This window comes from Molothrus ater, chromosome 1 (assembly GCF_012460135.2).
Source record: "Molothrus ater isolate BHLD 08-10-18 breed brown headed cowbird chromosome 1, BPBGC_Mater_1.1, whole genome shotgun sequence".
Lineage (NCBI taxonomy): Eukaryota > Metazoa > Chordata > Aves > Passeriformes > Icteridae > Molothrus > Molothrus ater.
In genome coordinates this window covers 77,112,439-77,129,071 of record NC_050478.2, presented here as the reverse complement: position 1 = coordinate 77,129,071, position 16,633 = coordinate 77,112,439, and the positions used below count along the sequence as shown (strand labels likewise).

The window sequence follows — 16,633 nt, the reverse complement described above, 5'->3', positions numbered from 1 at the left end:
TATACTGAGCACCAACTGTACTCACAAAGGAAGTGTCACTCACTAGGCATCCACTTTGAAACCTGAGCATGGACTTTGAAACATCAATCAATTCAACATATATCTACCTTTAAAAAGATGTAAGAAGAAAAATACTTTTCAGCATCACAATTATATTGTGCATCAAAATGTAATAGTCACACAAATAAGAAGTGATGAGCATGAAATAAGGAAAATATATTAGTCTAATTATAATGAAAAAATCTTAATATATAAGCAACGTTTAAAAGTAGAATAATTTCTGGGCTGAAATTCTTCCTAATAATCACTGGATACTGGATCATTGCTGGACGCATCCACATATAGAATCATAGACTCATACAATGGCTTTGGTTGGAAGGCAGCCTAAAGACAAACTGTGTTTAACTCCTCCACAATATACAGGGACACCTGGGTGCTCAGAGCCCCATCCAACCTGGCCTTGAACACTTCCAGGTATGGGACATCAAAGCTTTTCTGGGCAACCTGGTCCAGTGCCTTCTGATATCTAGTCTAAACTTATTAAATTGTCCTCCCTTCTGATATCATTACCTGCCCATGTAAAAAGTTGTTCTCCATCTTTTTTATAAGTCCTTCCTATGTACTGGAAGGCTGCAATGAGGTCTCTCTGGAGCCTTCTCTTTTCCAGGCCGACAATCTGAGCTCTTTCAGATTGTCTTCACCAGTGAGGTGTTCCAGACCTCTCTTCACCTTCATGGCCCTCCTCTGGACCCATTCTAGCAGGTCCACATCCTTCTTGTACTGAGGATTCCAAATCTGGACACAGCACTTCGAGTGGGTCTTCACAAGGGCAGAGTGGAGGGGGACAATCACCTCCCTTGATCTTGCAAGTCTTTTGATGTAGCCCAGGATGCAGCTGGCTTTCTGGGCTGCAAGTGCACATTGACTGTTCATGTCCAACTTTTCACCCACCAGAATCTCCAAGTTCTTCCCCTCAGGAGTGCTCTCACTGAGCTCTTCTACTCTGTTTTCATGCCTGGGATTGCCCTGACCCAGGTGCAGACCTTGCACTTGGACTTCTTGAGCTGCATTAGGTTCATATGTTGCCACTTCTCAAGCCCATAAATGGAACAATGAACAGGATCTAGATTATACTGGATATGCAAAAAATATAATTTAAAAAGGTACAGTTGATCAGATGTCAGCCATTTTACAAGAAACCAGTTATCGTGTCCTTATTTTATTTAATATCTGAGTTCCTGGGGAAACAAAACTTTTGCAATCCTTTTAACTCAATACTCTTCAGTAATTTTTAACCCTTGTCCAATATCAGGCAAATCTAGAAAGGACAGAGACCTAAAACTCATTATGATTCTAAAAGCCTCTTAGCAGCTACTGGCTGAAAAAAGGAGAAAGACCTGCCAAAAACAATCAGAGAAAATTTTTCTTTCCTCAACACATTGGCAGGAGCCAAGTTGTAAAAGAGAAGGCAGATAGCCATGGACTCGTCACCAGGTAGGACAGGACAGGCTGCAGCACACGGCAGTGAAGAGTGAGAGGATGCTGACTTTTCATGACAGGAAATCATGACAGTTCTCATGACAGGAAATAATGAGGACTAGATGTATTACGTGGAACTGGACACACAGAAGGGACCACACTGGAGTATGACTTTCAAAAGAAAATGATTAGCAGATACTTTTACACTATGTTAACTAATGAGTTATATTAACAAGGCCAGATAGTGGATACCTCAATAGCACTGAAACAGAGTTGATGTCTCCTTCTAGGATGTGAGTTTACTTTTTCAGAACTAACAGGAGCGTCTTCATATCACATTCCTATTTAAACATGGCTGCGCACTTTTCATACAATGATATTGTAAAAAGAGAGGCCAAACTAATTATGCATATACATAATTTCACGTTATGTTTACTATTGCCATGAAACTATCAAAAATCAAGCTTTATAAAAATTGTTTTAAGTCATGAATTGCATTTAAATTCTGCTTTATCCTAAGGAACTGAGCTATTTGTATCAAAAACCAAAACCTACAAATTAGAGTGTAGACACGGCAGCTCTAGATCTTCTATGCACTGGCCAGAATGTAATCATTAGCCCTTGATGTACCAAGAATGTCAATAGAAGCCTTTGCTTAGTATGATGGTCTTGATGCTAACACAATCTCTTCATATTAAACAAAGCACTGATAATTTATTCATCTTAAGCAACACCAGAGAGAATTTATGAAAGAAAATATACAGAATATTCTGATGTAGCTCAAGGCTGATAACAGTGCCATTAGAAGATGGAATATCTTCTACCAAATTAGGAAATAAATTTATGACTATGAAATTAGGGCCGTCAGTCATCAACCACACGGATCCATCAGTGATGAAACTAACAAGAACTGAGAGATGCAAAAATCTTCCTATGCAGAGCACTGTCTGTCAGCTTACATTGAATAGATAGTTCATTTATTACTTGTCTCTCAAAAGAAAGGAAATTTATGATGATGTAGGAAAAACAAATCAGTATTATACAAGAGGCACAGGAAGTAATTGATAAACAAAAAATATGTGAGGTTTCCAACTATTCTGCTGAATTCACAACCCCCTTCCTATTTTGGAGACATAGTACTGTTTTGCAATCAGAATTTTTCAGCTGTGTTTCCTATACCAGAAATCAGTCAGACTGATAAAATTATCCAGTCCTGTTTCATATTATTCCTGCAAGATTTTTTTCATAAATTGGAAAACTGTTGCTCTTCTGTTAGGACTTTCTTTGAAAGAAAGTCAGGACTTTTAAAATGAATGCAGAGAAAACCACAATAAACCCTTTCAAGCAGATATATTTATAACCTTTATTTCTAAGTTTTAAGTAGGGATTTAAAGTGTTTCTTTAGGGGACAATTCCTGCATATCTTACTGCATTTTGTATGTCTAATGAACTCTGATCTACCAAAGTCAGAAAGGTATATCTTTTAAATATATACAACAAAGTATATTTATAAATAAAACAAATAATAACAGCATCAATCAGATTTACTTCCCAGCACGTTCTCAAGTAAGGTACTCATACAGATAGAATCAGATTCAAAACTCACAAGTATGGTAACGGAGAAAAGGAAACTAACCAAAAGAAAGTCTGTGGTTTAGCTGAGGCTCAGCCTGTCCCAAGGGTTATACACTCGATTTAGGCAGTTTTGGTTAGCACTTCCCTTGAATTCAATTCTGAATGTGACAAGCCTCAGTAAGTCTCATTTAGCATTCCGTCTAATAAGGAAATTGAAGAGAAATTTAACTGAAAATCATGGCACACAAAGGAAACAGAGGAAAAATAAACAAAGAAGTTATTCCTTTTAGGGTAAGACTCGTATATAGTTCACAATGGTAAAACGGCCTTTTTAAGATCAACTGCATTTTCATTCTTTATTATTAACATGTAGCTACTGCTCATTGCAAGGGGTGTTCTTGAAAAGAGGTAAAGAAATAATGTCTCTCATAACTGTGTATAGGAATCTTCTGTAAGAAAAGAAAGCAGTGTATGTATTCTACAAGTCTTGTTTTAGAAATAATATTTTATGTTAAAAAGAATAAATATTAAAATGCAATTTTATTCTGTCAATAAATTTTCTTTAAATCTGAAATGTTTTGTCATTTTCAATGATATTAGAATCCTTTAGAATGTATAAATTGTAACATGAACATTTTGTATTTCTTTGATTTCTGAAAAAATAATAATACAGATAAATAGATATGGCAATGTACATTTCTGCCTGCCAATCAATTTGCCATCTAAGCCCTTCCATTCGAAATAAAAGAGGCCAGTTCTTGCAACCTAATAGATAGGGATCCATTCCTCCATCCATTGAGTTTGCAGAAAACTTAGGACATTCTTTCTTTTTAATTTAGCTCTTGTTCAAAGATAAGCTTTTCCTTTTGCCTTTCCAATAGTTAGGAAGTATTAAATATAATGATGGATGCAATGAAGAATTTGTGGAACATAAATCAAAAATATTTTACTTAAGGGTATATTTCAAAAGCTTTATGTTTTCAAGTCTTTATGAGGCACAGAGAAGATACTCATTTCTGCAACACTCCTAATAATCCTGCTTGCTGTTTGGCCAGATTTTACACAATGTGTATTGCCAGGGAGCTTTGTTTTTCCTTGGAGCCTTGAGATCTCTACTATTGTTTATAAATCTTTCAATTCAAACAGCTTAAAGCACTTCCTTGTGGATGTACCTTACCTACCAGCCCATTATGTTCTACAACAGCTCATGCAACGTCTGAAACCAGATTACAACATTCTTGTTGGCCTTGAGCCAATATGCAGAGAAAATGCATTTATGTTCCAGAAGATTTTTACATAAATTGTCCACTGAATTCAGAATTCCTACAAGATCCCAGCTACTGTGCCAGATCAATGTGCATCCAATGAGCTGAATAGAAATTAACTTCCTATTAGTGGTCACATTAAGATATTCTATTCTGGTATTTACTCTCATATATTCATGTGATAATATTGTTTGAAATCAGTATCAGCAATTCATTTAACTATGATAAAGTCAGGCTCCACCATTGCTCAACTATAGTGAGAAACATCTTAGATTTTGACCATCTGAAATGTAATAAATGACCTTAAAAGTTTAGTTTGGTATAGAGAAAGCAGAAGAAAAAATTTGATAGATACATATGGAAGCAGCCAAAGGCATGTTGGGTTAAATATTTTAATGAATTGCCTTTTACTGTTATCTACCATAGGAACATCACAATTACCTCATGAGATCAAAATCACACAATTATTGAAATATGCATTTAACAAGGGCTGGAGAATAACCCACATATGAGAACAGTATACCTTTGTAACCCATCTCAATATTATTCAGCGGTTAGACTGAAAGAAATCTTTACTAGTTTCAGTATTTTAGCTATGCCATCTCTGTGTTTTATCCAGAAATGCTGGAAAACTAAAAAATATTGGTGAATCCAAATGCTTTCCAAGCTGCCTTTTTGCCATGAATTTGACTACTAACTGGACTTCACTAATAGCTTCTTACTTCACTGAAAATCAACATGATTTTCAAATCAGTTATATGTTGAAATTGTACATACTCTGAGGAAACCTGGGTGGATTGTCGTTGACATCTGTGAGTGTGATATTTACAGTTGTTGACCCTGACAGCCCTCCGACCTGCCCAGCCATATCTTTGGCTTGAATGACAACGGAATAATGCTCTCTGGCTTCCCTGTCCATATTGTGCAAGGCAGTCCTGATGACTCCTGTGAGGGAAAGAAAACAAACAAACAAACAAAAGATCAGAATTAGCTTGTTCAAGCAAGACCAAAGGCTGGGCATAACCTTTCTTTAAAGGAAAGGTGGAGCTAAGTGGTTAGTTGTTTGTGTCATATATATATACATTTATAAAACACAACTTCAGATGCCTCTAGACAATAAACCTGCTGCATAATATGATACAATTGAAACAGTATTTGCTAAATCAATTATTATAGTATTAAATAATTAATATGACTTATAACTTTCCTGATCCAAAGTTACATTAGCAAAATAAGAGTGTTTTCTCATATAACTCTTCAAATAGCTACTTAATAGAAAAACAAATGAATTGGAACTCTTACCCCAAGGAATAAGACACAAGGTGTTTTCTAACCAAAGGTAATTTCTTAATTAATATATCACGTATCTCTTAAACTATCCAAAAGCTATATTTCCCTATTTGACAAATTTCAAAAAGAAGTATTTTTTGGTTTTGGTACATGACAATCATGTAGATTTTTTTATGCTTGACTTAATTAATAATTGTAAAGTAAAAGATAAGATTTTTACTGTTATTACTATATTAGAGAGAGAAAACCAAAATGGAATGATCCTAAAATTGTATTATTTTTTATCCATTATCATCAGAATTGCTTTTCACATTTAGTTTCCCATACATGTAGAAGCAAAGATTAAAATAAAAGTAGGGAGAGACAACTTGATGTGCACAGCTTCGATTAGGAGACATTTTCCACCTGTGATGATACCTGTAAATTAAACCCAGCTAATTTCTTTGATCACAGACCGACAGAAAAGTCATGGAATTCAGTAAAGAGAAATGTCAAGTGCAGTGGTAGGGAACTACTACACTCTGTGGACAGACCAGCTGGGAAGAAGCTTTTCATAAAAGAATCTGGTGTGGGCCTCAAGTTGAATGAGCCAGTGATGTGTCCTTGCAGCAAACAAGGCCAGCATCTTCCCAGGCTGCATCTTGAAATGCATTGTCAGCCAGTCAAAAGGAGGGGATCCTTCCCCTCTGCTCATCAAATCTGGAGTGCTGGGTGCAGTTCTGAGCACACCAGTACATGAAAGATAGTAATAGACTGGAGTGAGTTTCATAGAAATAAATAAATAAATATGTAAAATGCCCAATTTATTAACATTACATTTTTAAAGAGCTAAAATTTTAGCATAACTTCTATTGAACTCTGAAAGTGAGCTCTTGCCACCAATAAGTACATAGCATAACACCATCAGATGTTGCTTCTGGGTAAATTTTAATCATATAATAATTACTAATGCAAAGAATCTTAAGTAGAGCCTTACTCTACTAGGACAACTTTATATACAGCACAATTCTCAAGCTTTTTTGACTCCCAAAGTTTCAGATCGTGTAAAAAAGTATTTTCCAGAGCATTATCTTTCTTGTATGTTAAAATTACATTCTTCGCATTTCTTCAATAAAACCACTTAAACATTACTACATACAAAATGGAAAATTTAATGTTGTTTATACCATTGTTTCCATTCATTTCTGAAAGCAAATCATACAAAACCAAGGAGATCTGTGCACAAAGAATTTTTTTAAGCATCGACGAAGTTTTAGAATTATTTTAACACAGTTTTGCACTGTAAGTTTCTTTCCATCAGAAATGTAGATTGGGACAAGCTGGCTAAAAATAGTAGACAAGTCTGGTTTAGTACATCAGTGTTTTTTTCCTCAAAATGATACTGTTTGAAACAGATATTTTTTCAGAAATTGCAACATGATATATTGAAAATAACCACAACTTATACACATTATAAATTTAGAAAAGGAAATTTACAGAGTCATTTAGATAAAAGGAACTGCTGTAATTTAAATATGCATTTTCTTAAAAATAAATATGGTTTACAAAATCTGGTACTACTGTTCTGAAAATATATTTTGCTGATAAATAAGAATATGGGAATGTCTTAGAATTGAGAATGCCCTGCTTTGACTTTTCAAATGAATTGTTTTGGTTTTTTACATTGCTACCAAACGTATCATGCTTATGCATATGCATGTAAGAAATATGGGACTTTTTAAAAGAACCTTCCATTTCAACTTGTAACAGACCAAATGTAACATAGTAGAACATGCCTTCTACACTATCCTCCCTAGTACTAGCCACTTAATTTAAACAAACAAAAATTACCCTGATTTATGGTTACTTTTTGATGTTTGCTTCAAGGGGTATGACACTTAATCAAGGCTTGGAGATAGCTAATTAGGATTTGTGGATGACTAATCATGACTAATCATTTCATCTCTGTCACTTGCAGAAGATTCCTCTTCTCTGAAAACTGAGAAAATTAAATTGGGCCAGCTTTTAGTTTCAAAACCTTGTATGCAAAGTTCAGAGTAAGAAAACTAGTTTTAAAGTTTTGATGGGCTGAAGGCAGGGGGTGAGAGAAGATTTAGTTTCCTCTTTTTCCTGGGTTTCAGATCCATTTATACATCCTGAAATCATATCATCAGTATGAGGTATGTAACTAATGTGAGGACTCTAATGCTCTGTCCTTGTCACTAGCAGCTCCAACACTTCTGGCAGTGCAGCACTAAAATCATGCATAATCTCAAGTTTCACTATTGATCCAAAAATGTGTAAGGAGAACTTAGTTGCCTTTTCCACTAAGATAAAATTAAATGATCCAGCAGTTTCTTTAAAGCAGGAATTGCTCCTATCTTCTGTATGCTTGGCAAGGGTTGGTGTACATCCCACAAGACGACAGGAAGTTAATCTTAAGATATTTTCATGACTAAAACATTTACCAAAGACACTGAAAAAGAAAGCTGTCACAGGTTTTTTAAATTTAAACACAACCCTAATTTTGCCTCATATTTTTTAGGCAGCACTGTGACCCTGTTAAGTACTTCTCAGCTATGCCTTCAGTATTTATCCATCTTTGGTAGGAAGGAAAAAAAAATTAAAAAAACCAAAATGTAGACATCATTACAGGTACACCCCATACTATTTCTGGTATTAAGTAAAGAATTTCTACAAAAGTTTGCTATGTCAAAAATCAAATACAACATATGGAAGGGTCAATCTATTGGAATGGAGCTGGGAAGAACACACAGGTTTGGACTTCTGCCCTCACAAATACTCATACCTATTTCCATCTTAAAAATATGAGAGATGGTTTTTTTTCCCACATGAAAGGCTCTCCCAAAAAAACGCATTTTCTTCTAACTTCCTTTATAAGCTTTTTCGCCTCTAAAGCACACCAGTTTTGCTAGGGTTTTTTAATTTTAATCTTTTTTATTTGTTTGTGTGTGACAATTTCAATAGTTTTAGAAAGTACTTTTTCCAATTTGAATTTATATTTCTTGACCATGTATGATGAGAAACCTACTTACTTTCCAATTAAGATTTTAATACCATCTTTTTTAATTGCAACATTTTTATTTTTTATATGAAATACATTACATTGATGATTGATCTTTAATTGACTAATAAACCTATGGTATTTTTCCCCAGTGACATTTCCAAATGAATGAGATCAGAATTACTGTAGAACCATAGAATCTCTTAATGTGAATAGGACCAATAAGGATCAAGTACTACCCTCTGTTACTCACAGGAATAACTAAAATGAAACAATATGTCTTGTAAGTACTTTTACTATCTAATTCTCTTAAACTTGATTATGCTTTTCTTCCTCTTGCCCATAACCACATAAGCCTCCTTCTCAGTGCTGAAAGTTCTTCACAACCTATTGCAGTTAAGAAATTTCTTCATGATGGTCCTGTATTTATCTTCAAAGTATCAGATAAAACTGAGAAAAAAGAACTCTGAGATGAAATATTGATGTATCTACTATCTAGCTATTGTGGATAGCTCTTTGTCTTTCCTTTTCCCCAACACCTCTGGATTTCAGAAAGCCCTGAAAATGACTTCATTTTTGGCAAGTTTTACTTCCATCTCAGGCTCTTTGAATTTATTCTTATTACTGAATTGCAGTAAATGCCTTTTCTTTTATATGAAATTTTCTTAAAGATACTTATATGCTCTGCAGCATCTGACAATGTGTTATGTTGTCTTTTTTAGCATTCTGTGAAGAACCATTTAACTTACATAAAAGAAAAGCTACAACAGAAGGATCCACTGTAACTGAGACTGCAAAAATCAAGACTTTTTTAATTCAAGTGCAGACAAATACTAAGAAAATATCTGCCACAGGCAGGCGCATAGCTATGCATTTACTGAAGTATTTTAATATGTTCTTACCCATTAGTCTGGTACACTTTAAAGAATTTATCTTATTACCTACACAAAATAAGAAGTCATTTACATTCAGTAACCACCTCAGAATTTTAGTCATCTTTATTTTACAGCCTACTTCTTCATGATGTCTGAATTGCCCCAGATAAAACATGGCCTATTTTAATATTTCGAGCTTAGAGGTTTTCTATCTAGTGGGCAAAACAAAAAGAAAACAGTCATACAACTCCACTTTAATGGCAAACTGTTTTTTCATGGGGAAGTAAGTATTTTTTTGATTGAAAAATTTTCATTCTGTTGTTGAAACATGAGCATGGTCACTAGATATTTGATGAAGGGCCAGTAAGTCACATTTGATTCCCCATTTTCAAGTTTCTTATATATCTGTCTTGTCATGATCATAGACAATTATGATTCAAATGCAATTCTAAATATCTATTTAATAGCTAACTAAATGTGGGAGTTTACAATTTAGTGAGAGATTTGAAGTATTGCAGATGGTAATTTTACTAATATTATTCTTTCTTTTGGAATAAAAGCACTATTTTTATCACTGCTTTTTCTAGGGTATGAATTTAGCCTATTTTATTGCAACTTAATATTCTGAACATCTTGTATGTATTAAAACACATTTCAAATTCTAATATTATTCTACCTTGAAAGATAAACCAATTTTTTCCATTTTAAGACAGATATTGAAAAAGTCAGAAAATACATTTTTTTTACTTAAAATTTCAAAATAAAATCAAAATTTAGAACTCTCAATAGACATTGACTTGAATTTGTGATTTACTTCAAAATATAACTGTAAACAGAAATCTGCAATATAAAGTTTATGGTTCAACTCCACATTCTGAATTCTTCTTTAACAAAGATGTTTTTTAATCTAGCCCTTTGACTCAAAACTGCTTTATATAACTAACACTTTGTTCCTTTACAAAGACGTACCTACACACTTAATGGATGAAAGTCACACCACTATAGAAATGACAATTAGTGGCTAATTTTCTTCTCTGGTCATGACTATAGTACTGAAAGATGGCATATCCTTCCTTAAAGAAAATTAACATTGAAATGAAATACATGAATCCAACATTTAAGGACAACTGCTAAAAAAATTAGTACTGAAAAAATAAGAATATTTTAAAAGGCAAATAGTAAACATTTAAAGAAATAGGCTAGAATAGCATTGATTTGGTATTAAAGAAGAGTTGGGTTGACCAGACTGATTGTACTACAATGAATACCCCAAAAAGAAAAAAAATCTTTTAAAATAACTGTTAATAAAAATAACTTTCTCTAACATCTTTATGAGTAACAGACAGAAATTAAAAAATGAAAAAAAGTATTTTTCTGATGCCTCCTAAATTAAGGAATCTGAAGAAATTTCTCTACTGAGTGAAAAATACAGCAATTTATGTGGCAATTGCATGGATACCAACTGTAATCACAGCACCTCTCAGTTTTCATAATGGAATAATCACATTAATTAAATTGAAATTTGCTGCCACAACACCTCCAGAAAGAAGACAATAAACTCCAATGTGCAATATGCAAGTGCTGTAATCAAAGGGATATCTATTACAGAAATAGTCATCCGAAATTTTTGCCAATGCTTGTCTTTTGTTTACTTCTAGTCCACACAGAAAGAATCTTACACTGTAGAGTCCTGGAGGACTCTCTTCCTTTAATGACAATTCTGTATTGGTGATAACTTTTTTCCTACCTCCCAGGTAGCCAATTCATATCCATTTAATATGTGCCTTGTTGCTACTACTAATTGCTATCTATTTAAATAGAATTGAGTGTGGCATGGCAATTACCTTCTCAATATAACCCGTCATTTCACAAAACAAAGAAATAAGGTTTGTTTAGCATGGCCTATTTTCCAGAAAAACACATGGAAAGACATTATTGCTATTCCAATCTTTTTAATTGGCTAAATTCTTTCTAACCTCTCTGTTCTTTTTTTTCTCTTTGCCTAAATTTGCCAGCCTCAAATTGCAAATAAGGTTTGTTTAGCATGGCCTATTTTCCAGAAAAACACATGGAAAGACATTATTGCTATTCCAATCTTTTTAATTGGCTAAATTCTTTCTAACCTCTCTGTTCTTTTTTTTTCTCTTTGCCTAAATTTGCCAGCCTCAAATTGCAAATTGGTTTTGCTTGGCCTTTCAGAAAACTGAAACACATTTAAATTTTGCAAAATTGTTCATCTACTTTACTCTGGGAGAATCTCCTACCCTTCCTAGATTTGGAACTGGAAAACAATTATAGTTCCCCCATTAATCTAATTCTGTTCCTAAAAAAGTCAACAATTCAGAGTCGAGAAAAGTGGAAATTCTGCCATGTTTTATTCATGTGCAGATTCTGAAAAAGACTCCAAAAATATTTATTTCCTCAGAAACTATTTATCAATATGCTAAGTCTGGAAAATTTGCAAGTAGTTTCTTTTGAAGTACAAATTGCACATAACTTCCTATGATTTTTCAGATACAAAAATACAGTTAAGCATTCTTTCAAGCAAATCTCCTATCTGAGTGGTTTTGACCTCTTTTAAAATTGTTTTTCTATTTTTGAACAGGCATTTTTTCCAACAAAATTGCTGAAGATGTGGTATGGAGAAGGAGAAGAAGCCTAAAGACAGACTTAGAATAAAAACATTCATGTGTCTTGGTAACCTGACACTATATATTAATTCTCTGCATAATTGTGCGTGATTTAATAATTATATTTTCATAGAAAACATCTTGGTGATTTTGCACAGAGTCATGAGTTCTTTGGAATTGGAACCCAAATTATTGGCATTTCTGTAGTTCTGAAGAAACGTGGCTGGGAGCCAAAAGGGATAAATGGTCAGATCCTCCACCTTAACCAATATGATGCTCAAACTCTGATGTGTTCCTGCTAATGTAGTAGGCATGTGTCTGAAATAAAGCCTGCATAAAGTATGATACTGCTTCTCTGTTGAAAATGGGTTTTTTTGAGAATTAAATTAAAAATGTACTTAAAATAGCAAAGAAGAACCTGAACCTCAAGGGACAGGGAACAGAATAATTGTTTGCCTCAAAGATGGTAACAAGTGATGGCTGATTGTATAACAGAATGAAATGTTAGGCCAAGAGAGCTGTGGAACCTACCTAGGTACAGATATACATGATTAACATTTATCTTAATGCCATTTAGATATTGAGGCATTCTCCACAACAGTTTACTTCTCAGATATGCAAGCAGAGGAACCAAGCAAATGATATCACTGTGGAGGCAAGGGCAAAGAATGCTGGAAGAGATTAAATTACTCATTCAGTGCAATTTCCTCAGATATAAACTTCTTATAGGTATATTTAATCCTTTGTGAGAAGGAACAACCTAATGACACGTGACAAACAAAGCAATTAGGTAAAAAGGGGATGCATTCCGTAACCTCTGAACATAGCAGATTGGAATTAGTACATGAGTCTTCTCAAAGGAAATCACATTTGACAAGAAAGAGCTTAAAAGAACCAGAAAACTAACTACTTATATTCACAAACATGGAAATCCTGCTCTCTTGAAATAGAATAGACTGCTAGACTGCTAATATTGAGCATTTCTTCTGTAATGTCACACATCTTCTGGCTTACACAAACATATATTTAATCTACAGCTTGAATGAAAATTACAAAGGAAGATGCAGATGAAGATAAAAGCTGCTAATATTCTAGTAATAATCCAAAACTCCTTATTACTTCCTTCATAATGAAACAAAATAAAGATGAAGCCACAGACTTTACTTCATATTTCCCATCTACTATTAGTAAATTAATTTGCTTTAATGCAAATTAAATTTTTTGTCTTTAATAAGTACATAATAATATATCTAAATAATTGGAGATAATTAACATAATTGCCCATGATTTCAAATTATATTTTGGCTTTTTTTCAAAGTAGATCACCTTGATAAGAGGTCAAGAAGAGAGACAATGACTATAAGGATAAATCCCCCCTTTCTAAGAGGTTCAAAATAGTGTCCAGCTAATAAAAAAAAACAAAACTGAATTCAACATACAGTCCTGAAAAGATTCCACATCTGGATTTTTTTCTGTTGAATAATTTGATTACAACTGACTGATGAGGTCAAGACATACAATTCAGATTATCTATTAGTAAGGAAACCTGCTTAGCCAACACACCAAGCATTTACACATAGGTTGTGTTCTTTTCTCCCTGTGATGCTCACTGCTCACACACCCACAGAGCATTCTACTGAGCTGCAGTTATGACCTTTGCATAATATATTAAGGACAGCAGTAGAGCAGTATGGCATAACATATAATTTTTATGAGTCACTTAGGGTGCTACCTTACTGAGCACTTCAGCATGCTTATTTGCAGAGTGTGAATGAATTACATTGAGACTGGTGTCAATACACGAATGTGAATCATTTTTCCATCCATCCCAGGTACCTGGATTACAAGGAAAACCATGCAGCTAATGTCCTATGACAGTGGCCATGCAAGCTAATGGAACCATGCAACCTTTTCAAAGAAAAACTTTAATAAATTCAATAACCAGCAGAATTCCATTAATAAAAAAAACAATTCTTAATTGTGGGAAGTGCTAGATTTAGTGCATCAGAGTGTAAATATGTATATATGATACAACATCTGCCTTAAAATATGAGTAATTGGTTTCCATAGAGGTCCTTGAAAGAAAAATTCTATTTTTTTTTCTATATCTATGAAAAAAATATTATCATAATGTTCTCTTGAAAGCAAATTAATGACCAAAAAAATTTAGAAATTCTTTGAAGCTTCCATACTTGTATAAAAATCCTTATCTATTCATGCAATAAAAAATATTAGTTCAAACTCTGCATAAGAGAAAAAATATCTAAGAACTGTACTCTGGATAAACAGAAGGCTGACCAAGAAACCATGGCAGATAACACATAGATATTTTTGAATGCTGAAAATGTGTCTGTGGTAGCCTTAAGTGTACCACAATTTTCAGAATTTTCTTATGGATACAAAAATAATTGTGATATATAAATAAAATTTAAAGGAATCTCATAAAGGATGTGAAACATGTCCACAAATGTTATTTTCTTCCACAGACCTGACATCCACAAAATCTTTGTGTATTAGGTGACATAATAGGTAGCTATTGACTTCTGTAGAGATTCAATCAGGAATTATTGACCTGAAGTCAGATCGATCTAGTCAGAGAAAAGATAAATCTCTACCTGGAAGTACAATAAATCTTACAATTGGCTGAAAACAGCAGTCTTTGTTGTTCATTTGTTACAGTACACTGCTATCAAGAAAATGATTACTGGATTACTGAATTACTGGTGTAACTCGTCGAAAAGAGGTCCTGTCACACAATAAGTTAAAAAATTTCACAATAAGGTCACACAGAACATAAAATATGACACAAATCAATTTTATACAGCTGTTTCTCTTTCTAATTTGAGTCAATTCATTATTCAACAAAGTGCTCAACTTCTGCTGTACATATTAGTATTGAACATCTCTTGAAACAAGCATTGTCTGCATTTCAAATTATTCTGAATTTAGAAAAATAAAAAAAAAATTGTACATACTAGCTCTGACTGAGAAACTCTTACTGGAGCAAGACTTACTTATGAATAACTCTGCATATATTTTGTTATTTGTCCTGGAAAAGTCATGACTTTGTCACCCAGACTGAGAGAAGTTATACAATTTCATTAATCCAATTCCAAGTACCATCATTTCAAGCACCATATATTGCAAACTTCCAGGCTGGGTTCTGTAAAAAATAGGCAAGGAAAAAAAAAAATCGTCTTTCCTTTTCTTGTTCCTACTTACCATTCTCATTTAAATTTTCTAAAAAATACACCAGTCTTTGTTTTGTACCTTCAGGTTTAATTTTCTCTATGAGAAAAGTACAAAACCTACCAACTTAAGACTCAACATTCTAGCTCAGTCATCAATAAGCTTAATAAACAAAGAGCAAGAAAACAGATCAGTAGCAGTGTCAGACAGGTTTCTTGCTCCCTTAGGGTTCTATGTTGTGAAATTTCTTGCCTTCTGAGGACCAGGAATAATTTTTAAAAGTGGACCACAATAGCCTCAGTCTGTCCTTTCCAAAGCAAATAAAATTTTATTAAATGATTTTCAATTTCTCCATTTCATATAAAAAATTCAGAGTAGGACAACACAGATAGTAGGTCTACCTTGATTTACAGTTTGGTACAAAAGGTCAATGATTACTCCAAGTGCATGTTCCAAATAATGGCATGAAGATTCATTGAAACTTATTCAAATGTACTTGTCAACTAATCATTAAGAAATAAACTTTCAATTACAAAAAGCAAAGCCATATTCCTTAGCGTGGCTGACCTTAAATTAATATATTACTGTTTTTAAATATAAGTGAAAAATAATAAAAAAAACCTGATTCCCTACTCTACTAACATTTATGAGGAGTAAGATTATTTTTTAAAGTTCTTGAAGAAGGCTGTTTATTTAATATCAAATCACTCTCTGGTTTTAACTACCTATTGTCAAGCTAAATTATTATTTCTGGCCTAATTGTTCTTAACACCACTCCACAGGATATATAAAAATACCCTGTTTCTAATTCTATGACAAAATGAAACAGCAATTCAGAGCAGTATACAAATTTTCATTCTGAATTCTTTCCAGCATTCTTATTTAATTGAGTGAAACACAGAGACATTTTTACCCAGTGTTTTCTTTATATATGTCTGTATGTCTATCCTCTAAACTGAATCTACTATAATAAGTATTTCTCTGTAGGTGTTGCTCCATTTTCTAAATCTCTAGAATGACCTGAAATAATATAAAACAGCATAAGAAATCTACGTAGATAAGCATAAGATACCTACATATCTGATATGTAATTGAAAAAAAAATATTTCATGTATTAGAATAAAAAGTAAATATCCAGGGTACCAGGATAAATGGGGAGCCCCAAACAGAGTGAGCAGGAGGTTTTCAACTGCAGATATTGCACCTATTCCATGTTTGGAACTGCCAAATACTTTTCCTGTCCATCCTTAAGACCTTCTTAAAGTACATACCCAATGAGGGTGAGCAGGACCTCATATTGTCAGTTTTGATAAATCCAGATACTTC

General features: G+C 33.5%; 1 protein-coding gene across 13 annotated transcripts in view; it reads right to left on the bottom strand.

Moving 5' to 3' along the window:
* The window catches only part of CDH18 (cadherin 18), a 493,283-nt gene that overhangs the window by 60,215 nt on the left and 416,435 nt on the right, over nucleotides 1–16,633 (bottom strand). For all 13 annotated transcript variants that reach the window (XM_036400351.1, XM_036400425.1, XM_036400360.1 and 10 more), the window contains one exon: nucleotides 5,097–5,264. In XM_036400351.1, the coding sequence (XP_036256244.1) occupies nucleotides 5,097–5,264 (168 nt within the window). The remainder of the gene's footprint in view (nucleotides 1–5,096; nucleotides 5,265–16,633) is intronic.